Source organism: Papio anubis, chromosome 1, assembly GCF_008728515.1.
Source record: "Papio anubis isolate 15944 chromosome 1, Panubis1.0, whole genome shotgun sequence".
NCBI classification, from domain to species: Eukaryota; Metazoa; Chordata; class Mammalia; order Primates; family Cercopithecidae; genus Papio; species Papio anubis.
The window spans coordinates 127,802,576-127,818,131 of record NC_044976.1 but is presented as its reverse complement, the minus strand read 5'-3'; the positions used below and the strand labels follow the sequence as shown (position 1 = coordinate 127,818,131).

Genomic DNA, 15,556 nt, shown 5'->3' with positions numbered 1-15,556 from the left:
CTCCACTTGGGGCTGAGATCAAGAGGAGAGACCAGAGGCTTCTAATCAGATTGGGGATTTGGTGTAGGGGTGGGGGATGCAGTTTGTTCAGGGCTAACAAGCACAAAACGCCCCCTGGAGATCACCATCGCTATGTCTCCAAGGGGTTTCTCCCTGCACTGTCGCCCCTCTAAGCTGGTTTCTCTACTCTGATCTTTCCATCCCCTGGGCCACATTCTGGACCTCACCTGTGTCCACAGCTTCTGATTTCTGCATCACTCTTTCTCTGTCTAATACTCTCTGATTCACTCTCTTTCTCGCTGACTCACAGGGCCCATCTCTTTCCGCTGCCTTTGTATTTACCCACAGTCCCATTTGCCCACTGAATCAATCAAGGAGTCACTGAAAACACTTGGTTTGGCCAATCAATCTGATTATGCAGTCAATCCACTTCAGCCCCTTAAAAGGCCCCAACAACAAAGTGACTTTTGATGCAAGTTTCCACTTTGCATACATGCAGCATTGGTCTTGAACACTCTTTTTTTTTTTTTTTTTAAATCATGTATGTTCTTGTCTTTCTCATGCTTTCTGTATTGCTGTCTGCCCATCTGGCTGGCGGTCCTCTGGCTTTCTGGGGACTCTGTGGATACTTTTTCTGGCAAAGAGCCCCCATGGAGGGTTTAGACTGGAAGTGCCTCCTTCAGGGCCCAGGGCCTCCCATCGGCCTCACCTCTCTGCTCTGAAGTTTCATCCTCAACTTTTCTGCCCTGATTGACTGATTATGGCTTGGAGCCTGAAGTCAGACAGACCTGTTCCCATCAGGCTCCACCACTTGGCCAGGATCTTATGCAAGTCTCTTAATCTTCTTGAGCCTCAATTTCCTTAGCATACAAAACAGATAATACCCATCTCGAAGGGTTATTGTGAAGAGTCAATGAAGTAACATAGGAAAACATGTTAAACCCAATACTGGGAGCATGATAGAGGCCCAGTTCATATTAAATAAAATCTTCAAAAGGTGAACTGTGCTTTGGACATTTCCTTTGGCTCCAAGCCCTAGCTTAAGGCTTACTCTCTATTGTTATCTTCAGCATCTGTATTGCTTTTATTAAGTAATGACCTAAAACCTACATGTGTTGTAATGAGCACTTATATTGGCCAAGGGGGTTAATCATATTATTAGTAATCAGAATGATGGTGGTGATGACAATACTAATTGCTTGCTGCTACAACTCTTCAAGAAACACAAAGTGCTTAAGAGAAGCCACTTTGATCATTCGAGATTGGGTTATGATCCTTTTTGATTTACAGTTTTCAATACTCATTCTCCTAGAAGGCCACTGTACTGATCTTGCCGTGGGGGGTCTTGGGGAATCAGAGGCTGTGCAGAACCCATGGTTAGAGCTTCCCCAAGCTTTGTGTGTCTAGCCCACAGCACAAGAGGGGAGGAGTGGGAGCCTGGAAGATAGGAGCAGGGTGGGGACAGAATGGGACTACCTCCCCCCGCCTTGGGAGCATCACCACCAGAGTGCGGATTAAAGTGAAGCACATGGAGTTAAGGTTAAGTGCCAAGAACAGCTCTTGGATACGAAGGCAGAACTGAGACCTGGTGTTTTCTGAGTGTTCGCCAGTCAGCTCAGAGGCTCATGTAGAAAAGGAAGGATGGAGGGAAGGCATTTGGCAGGACTTGTCAGCAGCAAGGATTTCCACACCCAGAACTGGCAAGCTCCTCAGAGACTTAAGGATCCATCAGGGACTCTCACAGACATGGGAGAGGCTGGGGAGGAGGCTGCTGGCATCAGGAAGCTTGGAGACTTGACCTTGCCTACTCATGCCACTTTGGTTTTGCATTTTGAGTTTTTTTTTTTTTTCTTTTGGGGAGGTAGGGAAGGAGATGTTGGGAGCCCACCTAGATGGCAGAACATTTTAAATCTTGACTCAAGATCTTGCTTTCCCCTCTTTGATTTAAGAGCTGTATGGCCTTAAGGAAGTTATGCAACCCCTCTGCTACCTCCTGTGAGGTTTCAGTCTATGTCTATTTCAATCCCTTAATGTAGTGCAGAGCACACTGAGTGTCTGGTCAGTGGTGGGGTTCATCATTCTCTTCTTGCCAGATCCTAAATCTACCCTAAGATTTCACATCCTTCAAACCAGAAAACACCGTCAGACTCAGCAGGTGTCAGGGAGAGCCAGAAGTAATTCTATCGGCTTCCTCCAGAGAACAGTCATGCCTTGGAATCTCTCAAAACTCACCTCTGCACCCTGCCCCATTTCCCAGCCCATTTTCCCAAGGTGAAGCAGAAGAGATCGTAATCAGATTGAGGTTCAACCAAGGAGGAATTTCCAAGTGGACAGGGAAGGAAAAGAGGTTGGAAGAGGAGTGGGGGCATCTGCTTCAGGGGAGGAACGGAGAGAAGACTCCAGAATGTCAGCTGCCAGTTTAGAGACAGAGGGATGAGTAGGATAACCTATTCATCCAGTTTCTGGGTGAGCTTGGATCTACTCACTGCCCTATTCACCTTAATTTCCAGAAACACTCTCAGCTCAGGCCAGAATGTGTGCTTCCAAGATCCCAGCCCTAACTGCCTGTCTGTCAGTTTACATCCTGGCACTGAGCATTCCCTGGGAAAGGGAGAGGGAGAGACCAGATGATCTCTTGGTGCCAGGAGTAGGGGGTGCCAGGGTTCTTACAACCTGACGTGTCTAGGGTTCCCTGACTTTCTGACACTCTTTTTGCTGCATCCCACAGGTTCTATGGGTTCTCACTGCTCAAAGTATGCTCTGCGGACCGGCAGCAGCAGCATCAACTAGGAGCTTGTTAGAAGTGCAGTCTTGGTTGGGCATGGTGGCTCACGCCTATAATCCCAGCATTTTGGGAGGCCACGGTGGGCGGAGCACCTAAGGTCAGGAGTTTGAGACCAGCTTGGCCAACATGATGAAACCCCGTCTCTACTAAAAATACAAAAATGAGCCAGGCGTGGTGGCGGGTGCCTGTAGTCCTAGCTACTTGGGAGGCTGAGGTGGGAGAATCGCTTGTACCTGGGAGGTGGAGGTTGTAGTGAGCTGAGATTGTGCCGCTGCACTCCAGCCTGGGTGACAGAGAGAGACTCCGTCTAAAAAAAAAAAAAAAATAGAAGTACAGAGTCTTAGGTCCCCCAAGTCCTACTGAATCAGAATCTGTATTTTAAAGAGACCTTCAGATCATTCCTATTCACATTAGAGTCTGAAAAGCACCAACATAGATGATTTTTTTTTTTTTTTTTTGTCTTAAGGCAACTCAGTATATGAGAAAGTGCTATGGATTAGGAGTCAGGGGGCAGGGCAGCTAACTCACCATCTGTCTTTGGTCAAGTCACTTTCCCTGTCTGAGCCTCCTCTGGAAAGTGAGGAAGCAACTCCAGACAAATCCTCACATGCCCTCCAGACCTCATAGGCTAATAAGTTCTTGCTGAGGGTACTGCACACTAACTCCATCAGACCTCACAGCCTAATAAGTTCTCGCTGAAGGTACTGCACACTAACTTCATCAGAGATGGAGAGCCAGGCTCGGGTCACGTAACCCTGTTCACAGGCAGTCCTAAGCGCCCAGGAACCTCCCAATGCCCTGGCCCACCAGGAGCAGGTCATGTGTGCTTCATCCCCACGGCAGCCTCTCCCATCCCTCCTCAGTCCCTTTGCATATTGTTTCATCTTCCATTAGTTATAGTGGAAACCAGCCTTTTGCACCATCCAGAAGGCTTTCTGTTCCATCCAGAAGGCTTTAGGGCTTAGACATTTTTTCTCTTTTCCTATATCAGGCAAGTATATCTCACTGGGCTCATTCCATAAACTCCACATCCTTCTCAGCTGAGAACCACAAGATTCCCGCTTCCTGCCCATGGTTCACCAATTCAACAAATATCTATAGAGCACCTTTGAGTACGAGGTCCTGTGCTAGGATGGGATCTGGGGAGCCAGCAGAGGAGAACAAGGCAGCTGGGGTTCCTGACCTTGAAGCTGACACTCTGAGTGGGATACAGATGTTCAACAAAGAAGACACTACCTATAAGTCCATTACCATTCATTCATTCATTCAATCAGCTATCATTTATTGAACACCTATTGTGTGCCAGGCCCTTGGGACCGACAAAAACAAAAGCCCACAAAAATTCCTGCTCGGTCGGGCATGGTGGCTCACACCTGTAATCCCAGCACTTTGGGAGGTGGAGGCAGGCAGATCACCTGAGGTCAGGAGTTCGAGACCAGCCTAGCCAACAGGGCAAAACCCTGTCTCTACTAAAAATACAAAAATACGCCAGGCATGGTGGTGGGCACCTGTAATCCCATCTACTCAGGAGGCTGAGGCAGAAGAATTGCTTGAACCTGGGAGGCGGAGGTTGCAGTGAGCCGAGATCGCGCCACTACACTCCAGCCTGGGTGATAGAGCGAGACTCCAACTCAAAACAAACAAATAAACAAAAAACAAAAATTCCTGCTCATCTCAAATGTGAAATTGTTTGAGATACTGTAAAGGCGGCCAGGTGCAGTGGCTCACACCTGTAATCCCAGCACTTTGGGAGGCCAAGGTGGGCGGATCATGAGGTCAGGAGTTCGAGATCACCCTGGCCAACATGGTGAAACCCCCTCTCTACTAAAAATACAAAAAAAAAAAAAAAAAATTTAGCTGGGCGTGATGGCACACACCTGTAATCCCAGCTACTCGGGAGGCTGAGGCAGGAGAATTACTTGAATCTGGGAGGCAGAGGTTGCAGTGAGCCGAGATCGCCCCATTGCACTCCAGCCTGGGTGACAGGGAGAGACTGTCTCAAAAAAAAAAAAAAAGAAAGAAAGAAAGAAATACTGTAAAGGCACAGGTATGTGTATAAGCCACCTCCTTCCCACTCAAGATTTAGAATGAGCCCATGATTAATTACATTTTCTTTTGTCTTCTCTTGGGAGAAACTCCAATCCTGTTAAGCCCTAAGAAGAGATCTCATTCTCTGTCTAAATCCCCCAGCAGGGCAGGATATAGGACCCTTTGCACTTCTCTCCATTTATATAAGTGGCTCAGCCGGAAGCCCTGAGTCCGAGTCAGCCCTGGGTAGTGGGGAGTTCCTCAGAGGAGGCTGGACCCTGTCTGGGTATGGGGAAGCTTGCTGCCTCTGGTTGGTTCCCTTTTCTCCCCTTCACTGGCAACCTCTTGTCCCTTCCCTTTTCTCTCTTTCTCTCCTGACCCTCTCCCTTCCTTCCTTCTTTCCCTCCATTTTTCCTTCCTCTTTCACTGTCCTCCCCTCTCTCTCCTTCCTTCCCTTCCTGTTAGGTGGTGACCATTTCCCCAAGGCCCAGACACAGGCCCTCTCGCCAGAGTGGACCATGCACTGCAGCTGCTTGGCTGAGGGCATCCCAGCCAACCCCGGCAACTGGATCCCAGGTGAGCCTCTTGGCCAGGTCTACCTCCTGCTCCAACGGTGGCCTAGGGCAGGGCCTCCAGAGCCTTCACTCTGCCCTGTCCACCCAGGCTTGGCCTTCCCTGACTGGGCCTACAAAGCCGAGTCGTCCCCAGGCTCCCGGCAGATCCAGCTATGGCACTTCATCCTGGAGCTGCTACAGAAGGAAGAGTTCCGCCATGTCATCGCCTGGCAGCAGGGAGAGTACGGGGAATTTGTCATCAAGGATCCAGATGAGGTGGCCCGCCTCTGGGGCCGCAGGAAATGCAAACCACAGATGAATTATGACAAGCTGAGCCGGGCCCTCAGGTGAGAGGAGGCGGCTGACATGGCCAAAGAGGGAAGAGTTCAAGGAAGATGGCCGTGGTTTCTGGCACCCCTGCTGATTTCCACCCCCTCCAAGGCTTGGGAAGTGTCCTGGCCTGTGGTGAGCTGCCTAGTGGTTCTCGGGGAACAGCGTAGGGTCAGCCCGGCTAGGGAGGAGAATGTGACTGGGTCCCTGACTCTATTCTCTGGCCACTGGGCCAACTCTATTTTCAACTTTGAATTCTGCAGATATTACTACAATAAGAGGATCCTGCATAAGACCAAAGGCAAAAGGTTCACGTACAAGTTCAACTTCAGCAAGCTCATCATAGTCAACTATCCTTTGTGGGAAGTGCGGGTGCCACCATCCCCCCACCTGCTGCTGGGGGCCCCTGCCCTGTGTCAGCCAGCGCTGGTGCCCGTGGGTGTGCAGAGCGAGGTAAGAGCAGAGGTGGCCCCTGTCTCAGGGCTCCAGCAGGTCCTGCCCCTCTGCCCAGGAGGGCCCCCACCCTCCTCTTTGCCTCTGCAGCCCATCAGCCTCCAGTTTTCTTTTCCTCCTGCATCCTAGTCCCTGAGTGCCCCAGAGGCAAGGGTATTAGCAATCCAGGTGGTACGGGACCCACCTGTGAGAAAGGGTGGCTCCTTCTGTGATAGGCGCCACTCCTTTTGGGGTGGATCAGAGGGAAGGGCCCAGGGCATCTGAGACTGTAGGCAGCCTTGGCAGTGGGCTTTTAGCAATAGGTATGAGAGGCCAGGCGCAGTGGCTCACACTTGTAATCTCAGCACTTTGGGAGGACAAGGTGGACAGACCACTTGAGGTCAGGAGTTCAAGACCAGCCTGGCCAACATGGCAAAACCCCATCTCCACTAAAAATACAAAATTAGCTGGGCATGGTGGCATATGTCTGTAATCCCAGCTACTAGGGAGGCTGAGGCAGGAGAATGGCTTGAACCCAGGAGGCAGAGGTTGCAGTGAGCCAAGATGGTGCCACTGCACTCCAGCCTGGGTGACAGAGCAAGACTCCAACTCAAAAAAAAAATCGGTATGAGAGTATTTCATTGTTTTAGCAACTGGCTGACAGTACCAGAGTGTACTGGAGGATACATGCCAGGGAGAGCCCATCCTACCGCACATCTACTTCTCACCCCTCAGCTCCTGCACAGCATGCTGTTCACCCATCAGGCCATGGTGGAGCAGCTGGCGGGACAGCAGACCCCCCGGGAACCACCAGAGGCCCCTGGGGATAAGAAGGGGAGCAGCAGCAGCATCCACCGTAAGTGCTCAGGGCTGGGAGGGCCCAGGGAATCCTAGCCGGAGGAGGAAGGGCCCTCCTGGCTGAGTACATGGCTGAGGGGGCATAAGACAAGGGATACTATGTACTCATCCATTCATTCAACCAACATTTATTGAACACCAGCTATTTACTAGGTGTGGGGGTTCAGAGACGAAAGGCTCAAGAGACTCAGAACCTAGTGGGGAGCAGAGATGGGATTACTGCCAGCGACTGCTGCGGGCATTCAGGTAAGCACTAGGTGCTGTACATTCAGGCCCAGAGAAGGAACTGGGACTTCCCAGAGGACACAACACTCGGGCAGGTGAAGGAGATGGAAAAAGATGCCTAAGCAGAGGGAATAGCATTTATTTATTCTTTTTTTTTTTTTTTTTTTGAGATGGAGTCTCACTGTTGCCCAGGCTGGAGCACAGTGGCAGGATATCAGCTCACTGCAACCTCTGCCTCCCGGGTTCAAGTGATTCTCATGCCTCAGCCTCCCGAGCAACTGGGACTACAGGCATGCACCACCATGCCTGGCTAATTTTTGTATCTTTAGTAGAGATAGGGTTTCACCATGTTGGCCAAGCTTGTCTCGAACTCCTGACCTCAGGTGATCTGCCCGCCTCAGCCTCCCAAAGTGCTGGGATTACAGGCGTGAGCCACCACACCCAGTTGGAAATAGCATTTATAAAGCAAAAAGCTGGGAACAAGTGTAGCAAATCTGGAGAACTGCTGGTAGCTTGCTGTTGGAGAGCAAGTCTTGTGATGGGGTGGGAACAAGTAGGACGGATAAGAGATGGGGCTGGCAAGGTAAACAGGTGTCGGGTCACAGAGGCCTCACAAGCCATGCTAAGGGAGCAGGACTTCCTCCTGTGGGCAGGAGGGACTGGGAGGGAGAGTCATGGTCAGACTTTCATTTTATAAAGATGACTATGTGTGTGTAGAGTTTTGGGTTGCATACGACTGGAGTTGGAAGGCCTTTGAAGATAATCTAGGCAGGAGATGACGGGGCGGTAACCAAGACAAGGGCCATGGGATGAAGACGGAGGCTCAGTGGGAGAGCGATTGGGAAGATAGAGTTCATTCACTCATTCACTCACTCATTCATTTCTTCTTTCAGCAGATGCTTAATGACCTCCTGTTTAATGTGCCAGGCACTGTCTTAGGGGCTGGGGAGCCAATGTGAGCAACACTGCCTTTATAGGACTTATAGGCAAGGGGGGTGCAGATATTCAACTAATGATTGATGAGTGATTATAACTGTGCTAACTGCTGCAGAGGAGAAATGCAGAGTGCCAAGGGCATCAGGGAAGACTTCCTTGACAAAGTGACACTTGAGATGACACCCAAAGTGTACATGAGTGTCAGCTGAGCTCAGAGGGAGTAGGGAGAGCATGGCAAGTGAGAGAACAGTGTGTGCAATGGCCCTGGGACAGAAGGACTGGGAGAAGGCCAGTGCAGAAGCACATGGCCATTGAGTGGGAGAAGAAGGTGGAAATATAGGCAGACATCAGCTCTTACAGAGGCTGTGAGCTGGGAACCTACAATATTAGATTTTCTGTGAAAAAGATCACAGAGACACTTGACCAAACCAAGGCTCTTGTGCAGAGGTCCAAGAATTGCCCCTCCACTCCAGCCAGTTTCATGGAAGAAGGATCCATGGCCTTCACCCCACCCCTGAGCTGCTGGGGGGCCCAAGCTCTGCACCCCTGGGAGTGCAGCTGAGGCCATGGGTGTGGGGTGCTCCAGGGCCTGCTGGGACTCGCTGGGCCTGGTCTGGCAGCCTGCAGCTAAATAGCACCTGAACAGCCCTCCCTGTTTCTCCACCCCCACCCACCCCAACCTAGCGCTGAGAACGCCTTAGGCAGAGAGCTTCTCTCTTTGGGAAACTATGAGGGAAAGAAAAAAGTGGATCGTGTTAGAAAAAAAAAAAGAAGAAGAAGAAGAAGAAAGAAAGAAAAAAGTGTTCCCTCCCAAGCCCCATTTGTAGTGGGCTATTTTGCACCTCCCTCCCCTCTGCAGGCAAACACACACGCCCTGCCTATGCTTGGGCCCTAAGGGATGCTAAGCAGGCGTAAGTCACCAGAAGATTGGAAGCAGCCACATGCCCCACTTCTAGATTGAGATTCCAGAAGCCTGTGCCAGCCCCTCACTTCCACCCTCACTCAGAGCATTTGGTGCCAAGAAAGGAAGCTGCCTCTGCGAGTGCCAGGTCTGTTGAGCCAGAGGTAGGGAGCTGCAGGGCCAGTGCCGGGAATGGAAAGGAACTGGTGGGAGAATGAGAGGACTCTTAGAAATAAAATATCTCTTCCACGTGCCTTGACCTCAGGAACCCCGAGGGACACAGCCTTCCTGTGCAATAGCGTCTCCACCTCATCTAAGGACCCAAGGAAAAGACAATGACCCAGAGAAAGGGTGCTCTGATGGGGGCCTCCACACTTGTTCTCCTAGAGGATCACTGTCACTGTTTTCTCCCTACGTAGATCTGACTTCAGAAATATTGTTCCTATCAAATACATTGGATATATTAATAACTTGTTTCTCCAGTTTTTTTGTTTGTTTGTTTGTTTTGGTGTGTTTTGTTTTTTGGTTTTTGGTTTTTGGGTTTTTTTTGAGACAGAGTTTCGCTCTTGTTGCCCAGGCTGGAGTGCAGTGGCGCGATCTCGGCTCACCGCAACCTCCGCCTCCCGGGTTCAAGCGATTCTCCTGTCTCAGCCTCCTGAGTAGCTGGGATTACAGGCGCCTGCCACCACACCGGCCCAATTTTTGTATTTTTAGTTGAGACGGGGTTTCATCATATTGGTGGGCCTGGTCTCGAACTCCTGACCTCAGGTGATCTGCTCGCTTCAGCCTCCCAAAGTGCTGGGATTACAGGCGTGAGCCACCGCACCCTGCCTGTTTTTCCAGTTTATTCACTAGAGCCCAACCAATGTGACTACATTGGGTGGATGCTTGTTCTTTTAGTTAAATGATGTGGTCTTGCTAAGAAAAACGTGGAGCGGCAGTTAGGCTTTTTGAAATACAGAAAGTGATGTGAAGTTCTATATAGTCATCTCCAAGGCCCCCAGCTGGGAGGCCCTATGGCAGGGCCCTGGCAGGGTCAGAGAGGGAAAGAGGCAGGATTGGAAAGAGCAGGAAGAAGGAAGCCTTTTTGGAGGTGGAAAGTTATGCACCCGAGTGAGACAGAGAAGAGGAAGGCTGGGGCTCCCCATACCTGCCCTGGGCCTCCCACTCATGAACTCTGCAGGGCCCCTTCTTACCCATGACACAGCTTAATCTAAGCTAGGAGAGGGGATTTTATGGATGAAGAAACAGAGGACTGCAAATTTAAATGACAAGGCCAAGGCCACACAACCAGTTCTTTGCCGGGCTAGACTGGAGGCCCTTGCTGCAGGGACAGGGAGTGAAGAATGGATCCACTGAGATATAGCAGAGAATATCCTTCCCTTAATTTGCTGGACACATTTTTCTTGAGCACTGATTATGTCCAGACTGGGTAGATTCAAGGGAAAATAAAACAAATACAGCTCCTGCCCCCACAGAGTTGGACTCACAGACATTAAATGAAAAGCACACAAATGACTACATGACCCTAACTCAGCCGAGCGCCCTTGGAGGAGAGGTTCAGGGAAGGATGAGGGCAGGCAGCAGGCACTCTCGCCTAGGCTGGGAGTCTCGGAAGGCTTCTCCAAAGAGTGGTATTTATGATGAGGCCTAAAGAAAAGTAGAAAAGAGGCTGGGCGCGGTGGCTCATGCTTGTAATCCCAGCACTTTGGGAGGCCAAGGCAGGTGGATCACCTGAGGTCAGGAGTTCGAGACCAGCTGACCAATATGGTGAAACCCAGTCTCTGCTAAAAAGTACAAAAATTAGCCAGATGTGGTGGCATGCACCTGTAATCTCAGCTACTCAGGAGGCCGAGACAGGAGAATTGCTTGAACCTGGGAGGCGGAGATTGCAGTGAGCCAAGATTGTGCCACTGCACTCCAGCCTGGGCGACAGAGTAAGACTCTGTCTTTAAAAAAAGAAAAAAAGAAAAGAAAAGCATAAAAGGAAGGGCAAGCCCGGCAACATGGCGAGACTCCATCTCTACAAAAAAACACAAAACTTGGCTGGGCATGGTGGCACGTGCCTGTAGTCCCAGCTACTCAGGAAACTGAGGTGGGAGGATCGTTTGAACCCAGGAAGGGTTCAAGCCTACACTGCAGCCTGGGTGACAGAGAGAGACTCTCTCTCAAAAAAAATAAGACAGAAAGAAAAGGAAGGGCAGTGGGGCGAGGAAGAGAGACTTGCAAGCAAGAAATAAGAAGGCCTGGGAAATGGGAGGAGCAAGGGGCATCTGAGAGAGGCTGGGCTCCCTTGACCCTTTCTCTCTTTCTTTTTCTAGGACTTGGCTCTGCCCCAGTCCCCTGCCAGCTGGGCCCTTGCTGCCATTTGGGGAGCGTCCAAGGCGAGCTGCCTGGTGTTGCCTCCTTCATCCCTCCCCTCCCGCCCCCTCTCCCTTCTGACTGGACCTGCCTCTCAGGGCCCTTCTTGCCTCCTCTCCCGTCAGAGCAGCAGGTCCCAGGGGCCTTTAAGCCAGACATCCTGCTCCCAGGACCTAGGAGCCTCCCAGGGGCCTGGCATTTTCCAGGGCTTCCTCTCTTGGCCGGGCTGGGACAGGGTGCGGGTGACAGGCTTCGGCTCTTGTCCCTCAGGCCCGAGGGGCTGGAAGTAAAGCCTGCTCCCATGATGAGGGCAAAGGGATGCCTGGATCCCAGGGAGGGCTTCTGCCCAGAGACCTGCAGACTCAAAACTGGGGAGGAAAGACTTACTTCCCCCAATCTGGAGAACCTCAAAGCATTGTGGCCCTTGGATCCTACTTAATTGGAGAGGAAGGTGGGAAGTTGGGGAGGAGTCCTCTAAAATCCATCTCTCCTCTTGCCCACTGCCTCTGAGTTAGCCCCTTCCCATTGCTGGACATGGGCTGAAATTGCAGGATTTCAAGGGGTGGAGTTGGACCAAAGGTGGGGAACATTGCAGGGAAGGTTTGAATGTGGAAATGGGAAAAACCAAGACAGGGTGTCCCTCCTCTCTCACCATATTGCTAATCACATTAAGGAGACATTCCTAATCTCAACTTTTCTTCAGGGAGATGAGAATAAGGTTTCCATAATTTCCATCCTGCCCGCATAAGGGGGAAAATTAAGGGTCTAGCCTGGGGAGAGGACAAGGGTGGTTGTGTTCCCTGAGTCTTCTCCGGGGCCTATCTCCCCATTCCGGGCTAAGGTCTCCAGCCCCTTTCTCACCCCTCCATGCAACTTCTCTCCCATCCCTCTAATCTCTGAGGCCCTGGAAACCCCGTCCCATGCAGGCACTTCCTCCTCTCTCTACTTCCCCCGGACCCAGGCAGGTGGGATAGGGAGACACTGGCCTTCTCTGCTCTGTAATACTCCACTGTGACCACGAATAAAATGTCCTTGCAAACTGCCCTCTGGCTGACCACCCCCCTGCGGTGGACCCCCATCGTCCCACTGTGCTCCTCCTGCGTTCTGGTCTGGTGTGATGGGAAAGGGCCCGAGTTTGGAGGAGAACCTGAGGCCTGGAGTGGAGCTACACATCCCACCAGCCAGTCTCTTCCCTCCCGCCAGCATCTCCTCTCAGAGAGAAAGGCTGAAAGGAAGCCAGGACATGAGGAGCTTCCTGGACACAGTGGGAAACCCGCCTCAAGGGAGGAAGTTCAGACTACAGCAGGGCCCTCAGATCTCTGTGGACCACTTCGGAGCAGAAGGGTTGGGTGAGGAGGAGGGCGCTGCCAGGGGCCCCTTTTCGTCTGCACCCCAGGCCCTAGGAATGCCAAGCAGGGCAGCAGTGAGGCATCAGGTGCCTGGGAAGTAGGGGACATGTGACAGAGAGGCGTTTTTGCCCAAACAAGGACATGGCAACAGAGAGGGGTGCTCCAGGAGCCAAGACTGTTGATCCGTGCACCACCCTACTGTCTCTAGGCTGCCAATTACAAGCCTAGGATTTGTCCCCACTCCCTTTCTATGACATGGAGCATGGACTCGTGTGGCACAGAGGGCCCCTTTACTCAATGTTTTTCCCTGTTCCTCAGTCCCAGGAGTAGACGTATCCTTCTCAGGGACGCCCTGAGCATGTGCTTCTGCAGCCTCTCAGCCCTTCTTAGTGGCATATGCATGGTCTCAGGGCCACACATGGAACTGGGAAAGGAGAGACCCACAGTGGGGCAGGATGGGCCCTCGCTCCTCAGGAAGGTGGTGATGGACACAGCACACAGGCCCTGGGTTTCCAAGCTGGATCTAGGCCAGGAGAAAGGATCTATGAGAGTTCATCTCAGTCTCCCTCCTTCACCCCAGATGCCAAGAAAGTGGGGACCACAGAGTTTCTCTCCCAACAGTTCCCAGCGCTACAATGAAAACTGCTTCTCACTTGCCCCCAAAGCCACAGGCCCATCCCTGGCCCTGCAGGAAGGACGAGCCCCCAGGGGCCTTCCCATCACCCTGCCCAGTTTTGGGAGACAAAGGGCTAGTGTTGTCTGCTCCAGCATAAGGAACTGGATGGTTTTGTCATGGGGTTTGCGCCCTGTTCAGAGAGACCAGCCCCTGGGAGAGAATTGTTCTCCTTCACGGCGATCCCCACATGCCCCTCTGCCTGACCCCACCGCCTCTTCAGTGCTTTGTGGTGTCTGTGACCCTCACATCTCAGGCAATGGGAAATGCCTTGAGGTCACTCTTCTGAAATTTCTCTTTGGAGTCGGTGAATCTGAGAGACTAAAAGCTCAGCCCCAGAGGACTTACATTTCCAGGTGGTGCACTCTGCGTTTAGGCAATAGATTCGAGTGGAGCAGACTTTTTCAACCTTGGCACTGTTGATATTTTCGGCTGCATAATTCTCTGTTGTGGGCAGCTGTCCTGTGCATTCCTGGGCATTTAGCAGCATTTGGGGCCCTGACTACTCAGTAGATTCCGGGAGCACCCTCCCCCACCCGGTTAGGACAACCAAAACTGTCTCCAGACATTGGCAAATGTCTCCTGGGGAGAGGGGAGAAACTACTCCCAGTGGAGAACTACTTAAGTAGAGAAAAGCTTCAGTAAATCCAGATGTTCTGGCGAAGATGGGAACCAAGTTCCTCGGACTCCCGAGACTGTTGGTCTCCACAAGGCAAGAGTGCCCTCTGGTGGCCACAGTCAGTATCGGCGGTCCAGAGGCGCTCAGAGCCCTGGCCTAGGCTGGATGGAGAGCCCACAGCCAACTCTAAGGTGAAGGGGTGATGCCCACATTGGAATCCTCTGAGAGGAGGAAGAGAGTTGCAGAATAAAAACATTTTATGAGAACCTTCCCATTTCAAACCCCCTTAGCAAATCATAGACTATCCACCAAAGGCTTACAGGTGTAACCTAGCAACATACTCTGCAGCCTGTTTGTTTCTGGTGCAACCAGGTGACATCACATCCTCTGGCCATCTGTGACTGTGACTGTCAGCTTCATCTGGGGATAGAATGCTGTGGATGCTCAGCCTTCTTCCAGGACAGTGGACACCGGGCCGAGACACAGCAGAGTCAGCTCACCTGCCAGCCCTGCTCCTGGGCATTCAGCTCTACTGTACCAAAGGCACGTGCAGACACACACCTGGCCCTCGGGAGTGTCAGGGAGTCAGACTCCCAGGCTGCACTGTTAGGAATCAGAAGGCACCTTTGAGAGCATCAAGTTCAAGCCCCGTAACTTCACAGGCCCAGAGAAAAGAAGGTACTTGTTCAAAACCAAACAAGAGAAGAATGAAATGTAGAACATACATTTTCTAATTATCACTTAATGTTCTTTCCATTTCACCATGACCACTCAACTACAGAATCAAAAACCCCTTAGAAATGAGTATATATGGCCGGGCGCGGTGGCTCAAGCCTGTAATCACTTAGGTCAGAGATCGAGTCATCCTGGAGCATCCCTCGCTCTTTACCAAAAATACAAAAAACTAGCCGGCGAGGTGGTGGGAGGTTGAGGCAGGAGAGGTAAACCTGCAGGCAGTGGGAGTTGCAGTGAAAGCCGAGATCTGGCCACTGCACTCCAGCTCATGACAGATGGTGACTCCGTCTCAAAAAAAAAAAAAAAAAAAAAAAAGAAATGAGTATATATGTTAAGAGGAAAGTTTTAAAATTTATTCCTGAGTGATGTATGTATGTATGTATGTACGTATTTATTTATTTATTTTGAGACACCATCTCACTTTGTCTCTCCAGGCTGGAGTGCAGTATGCGATTCGGCTCACTGCAACCTCCACCTCCCCGGGTTCAAGTGGGATTCTACTGCCTCAACCTCCCAGGTAGCTAGGGATTGCAGGGTTGCCACCACAGGCTATGGTATTTTTAGTAGAGATGGGTTATTTCAGCCATGTTGGCTGTGGGTTGGTCTCAAACTCCTGACCTCAGGCATCCGCCCACCTGGCCTCCCAAAGTGCTGGGATTACAGGCGTGAGCCACCGCACCCAGCCCTGTATGGTTTTTTGTTTGTTTGTTTGTTTGTTTTCTTTTAATTTTTTTCTGAGATGGAATATTGTTCCGTTGTCCGGGCTGGAG

General features: G+C 51.2%; 1 protein-coding gene across 1 annotated transcript; it reads left to right on the top strand.

Moving 5' to 3' along the window:
• Positions 1–5,002: 5,002 nt before the first annotated feature.
• ETV3L (ETS variant transcription factor 3 like) lies at positions 5,003–12,452 on the top strand. Its single transcript, XM_021925126.2, has 4 exons — positions 5,003–5,714; positions 5,961–6,150; positions 6,865–6,985; positions 11,371–12,452. Exons 1-4 carry the CDS (start codon positions 5,332–5,334, stop codon positions 11,847–11,849), a joined length of 1,173 nt encoding a protein of 390 aa, XP_021780818.1. The 5' UTR covers positions 5,003–5,331; the 3' UTR covers positions 11,850–12,452.
• The last annotated feature ends 3,104 nt before the right edge of the window (positions 12,453–15,556 follow it).

What these genes read in the sequence shown, in the direction of transcription:
- ETV3L (XM_021925126.2), top strand. Translation starts at nt 5,332, where the DNA reads ATGCACTGCAGCTGCTTGGCTGAGGGCATCCCAGCCAACCCCGGCAAC. An exon ending in AAGCTGAGCCGGGCCCTCAG is followed by an intron (nt 5,715 to 5,960) that starts GTGAGAGGAGGC and finishes TGAATTCTGCAG; the next exon opens with ATATTACTACAATAAGAGGA. An exon ending in GAGCAGCAGCAGCATCCACC is followed by an intron (nt 6,986 to 11,370) that starts GTAAGTGCTCAG and finishes TTCTTTTTCTAG; the next exon opens with GACTTGGCTCTGCCCCAGTC.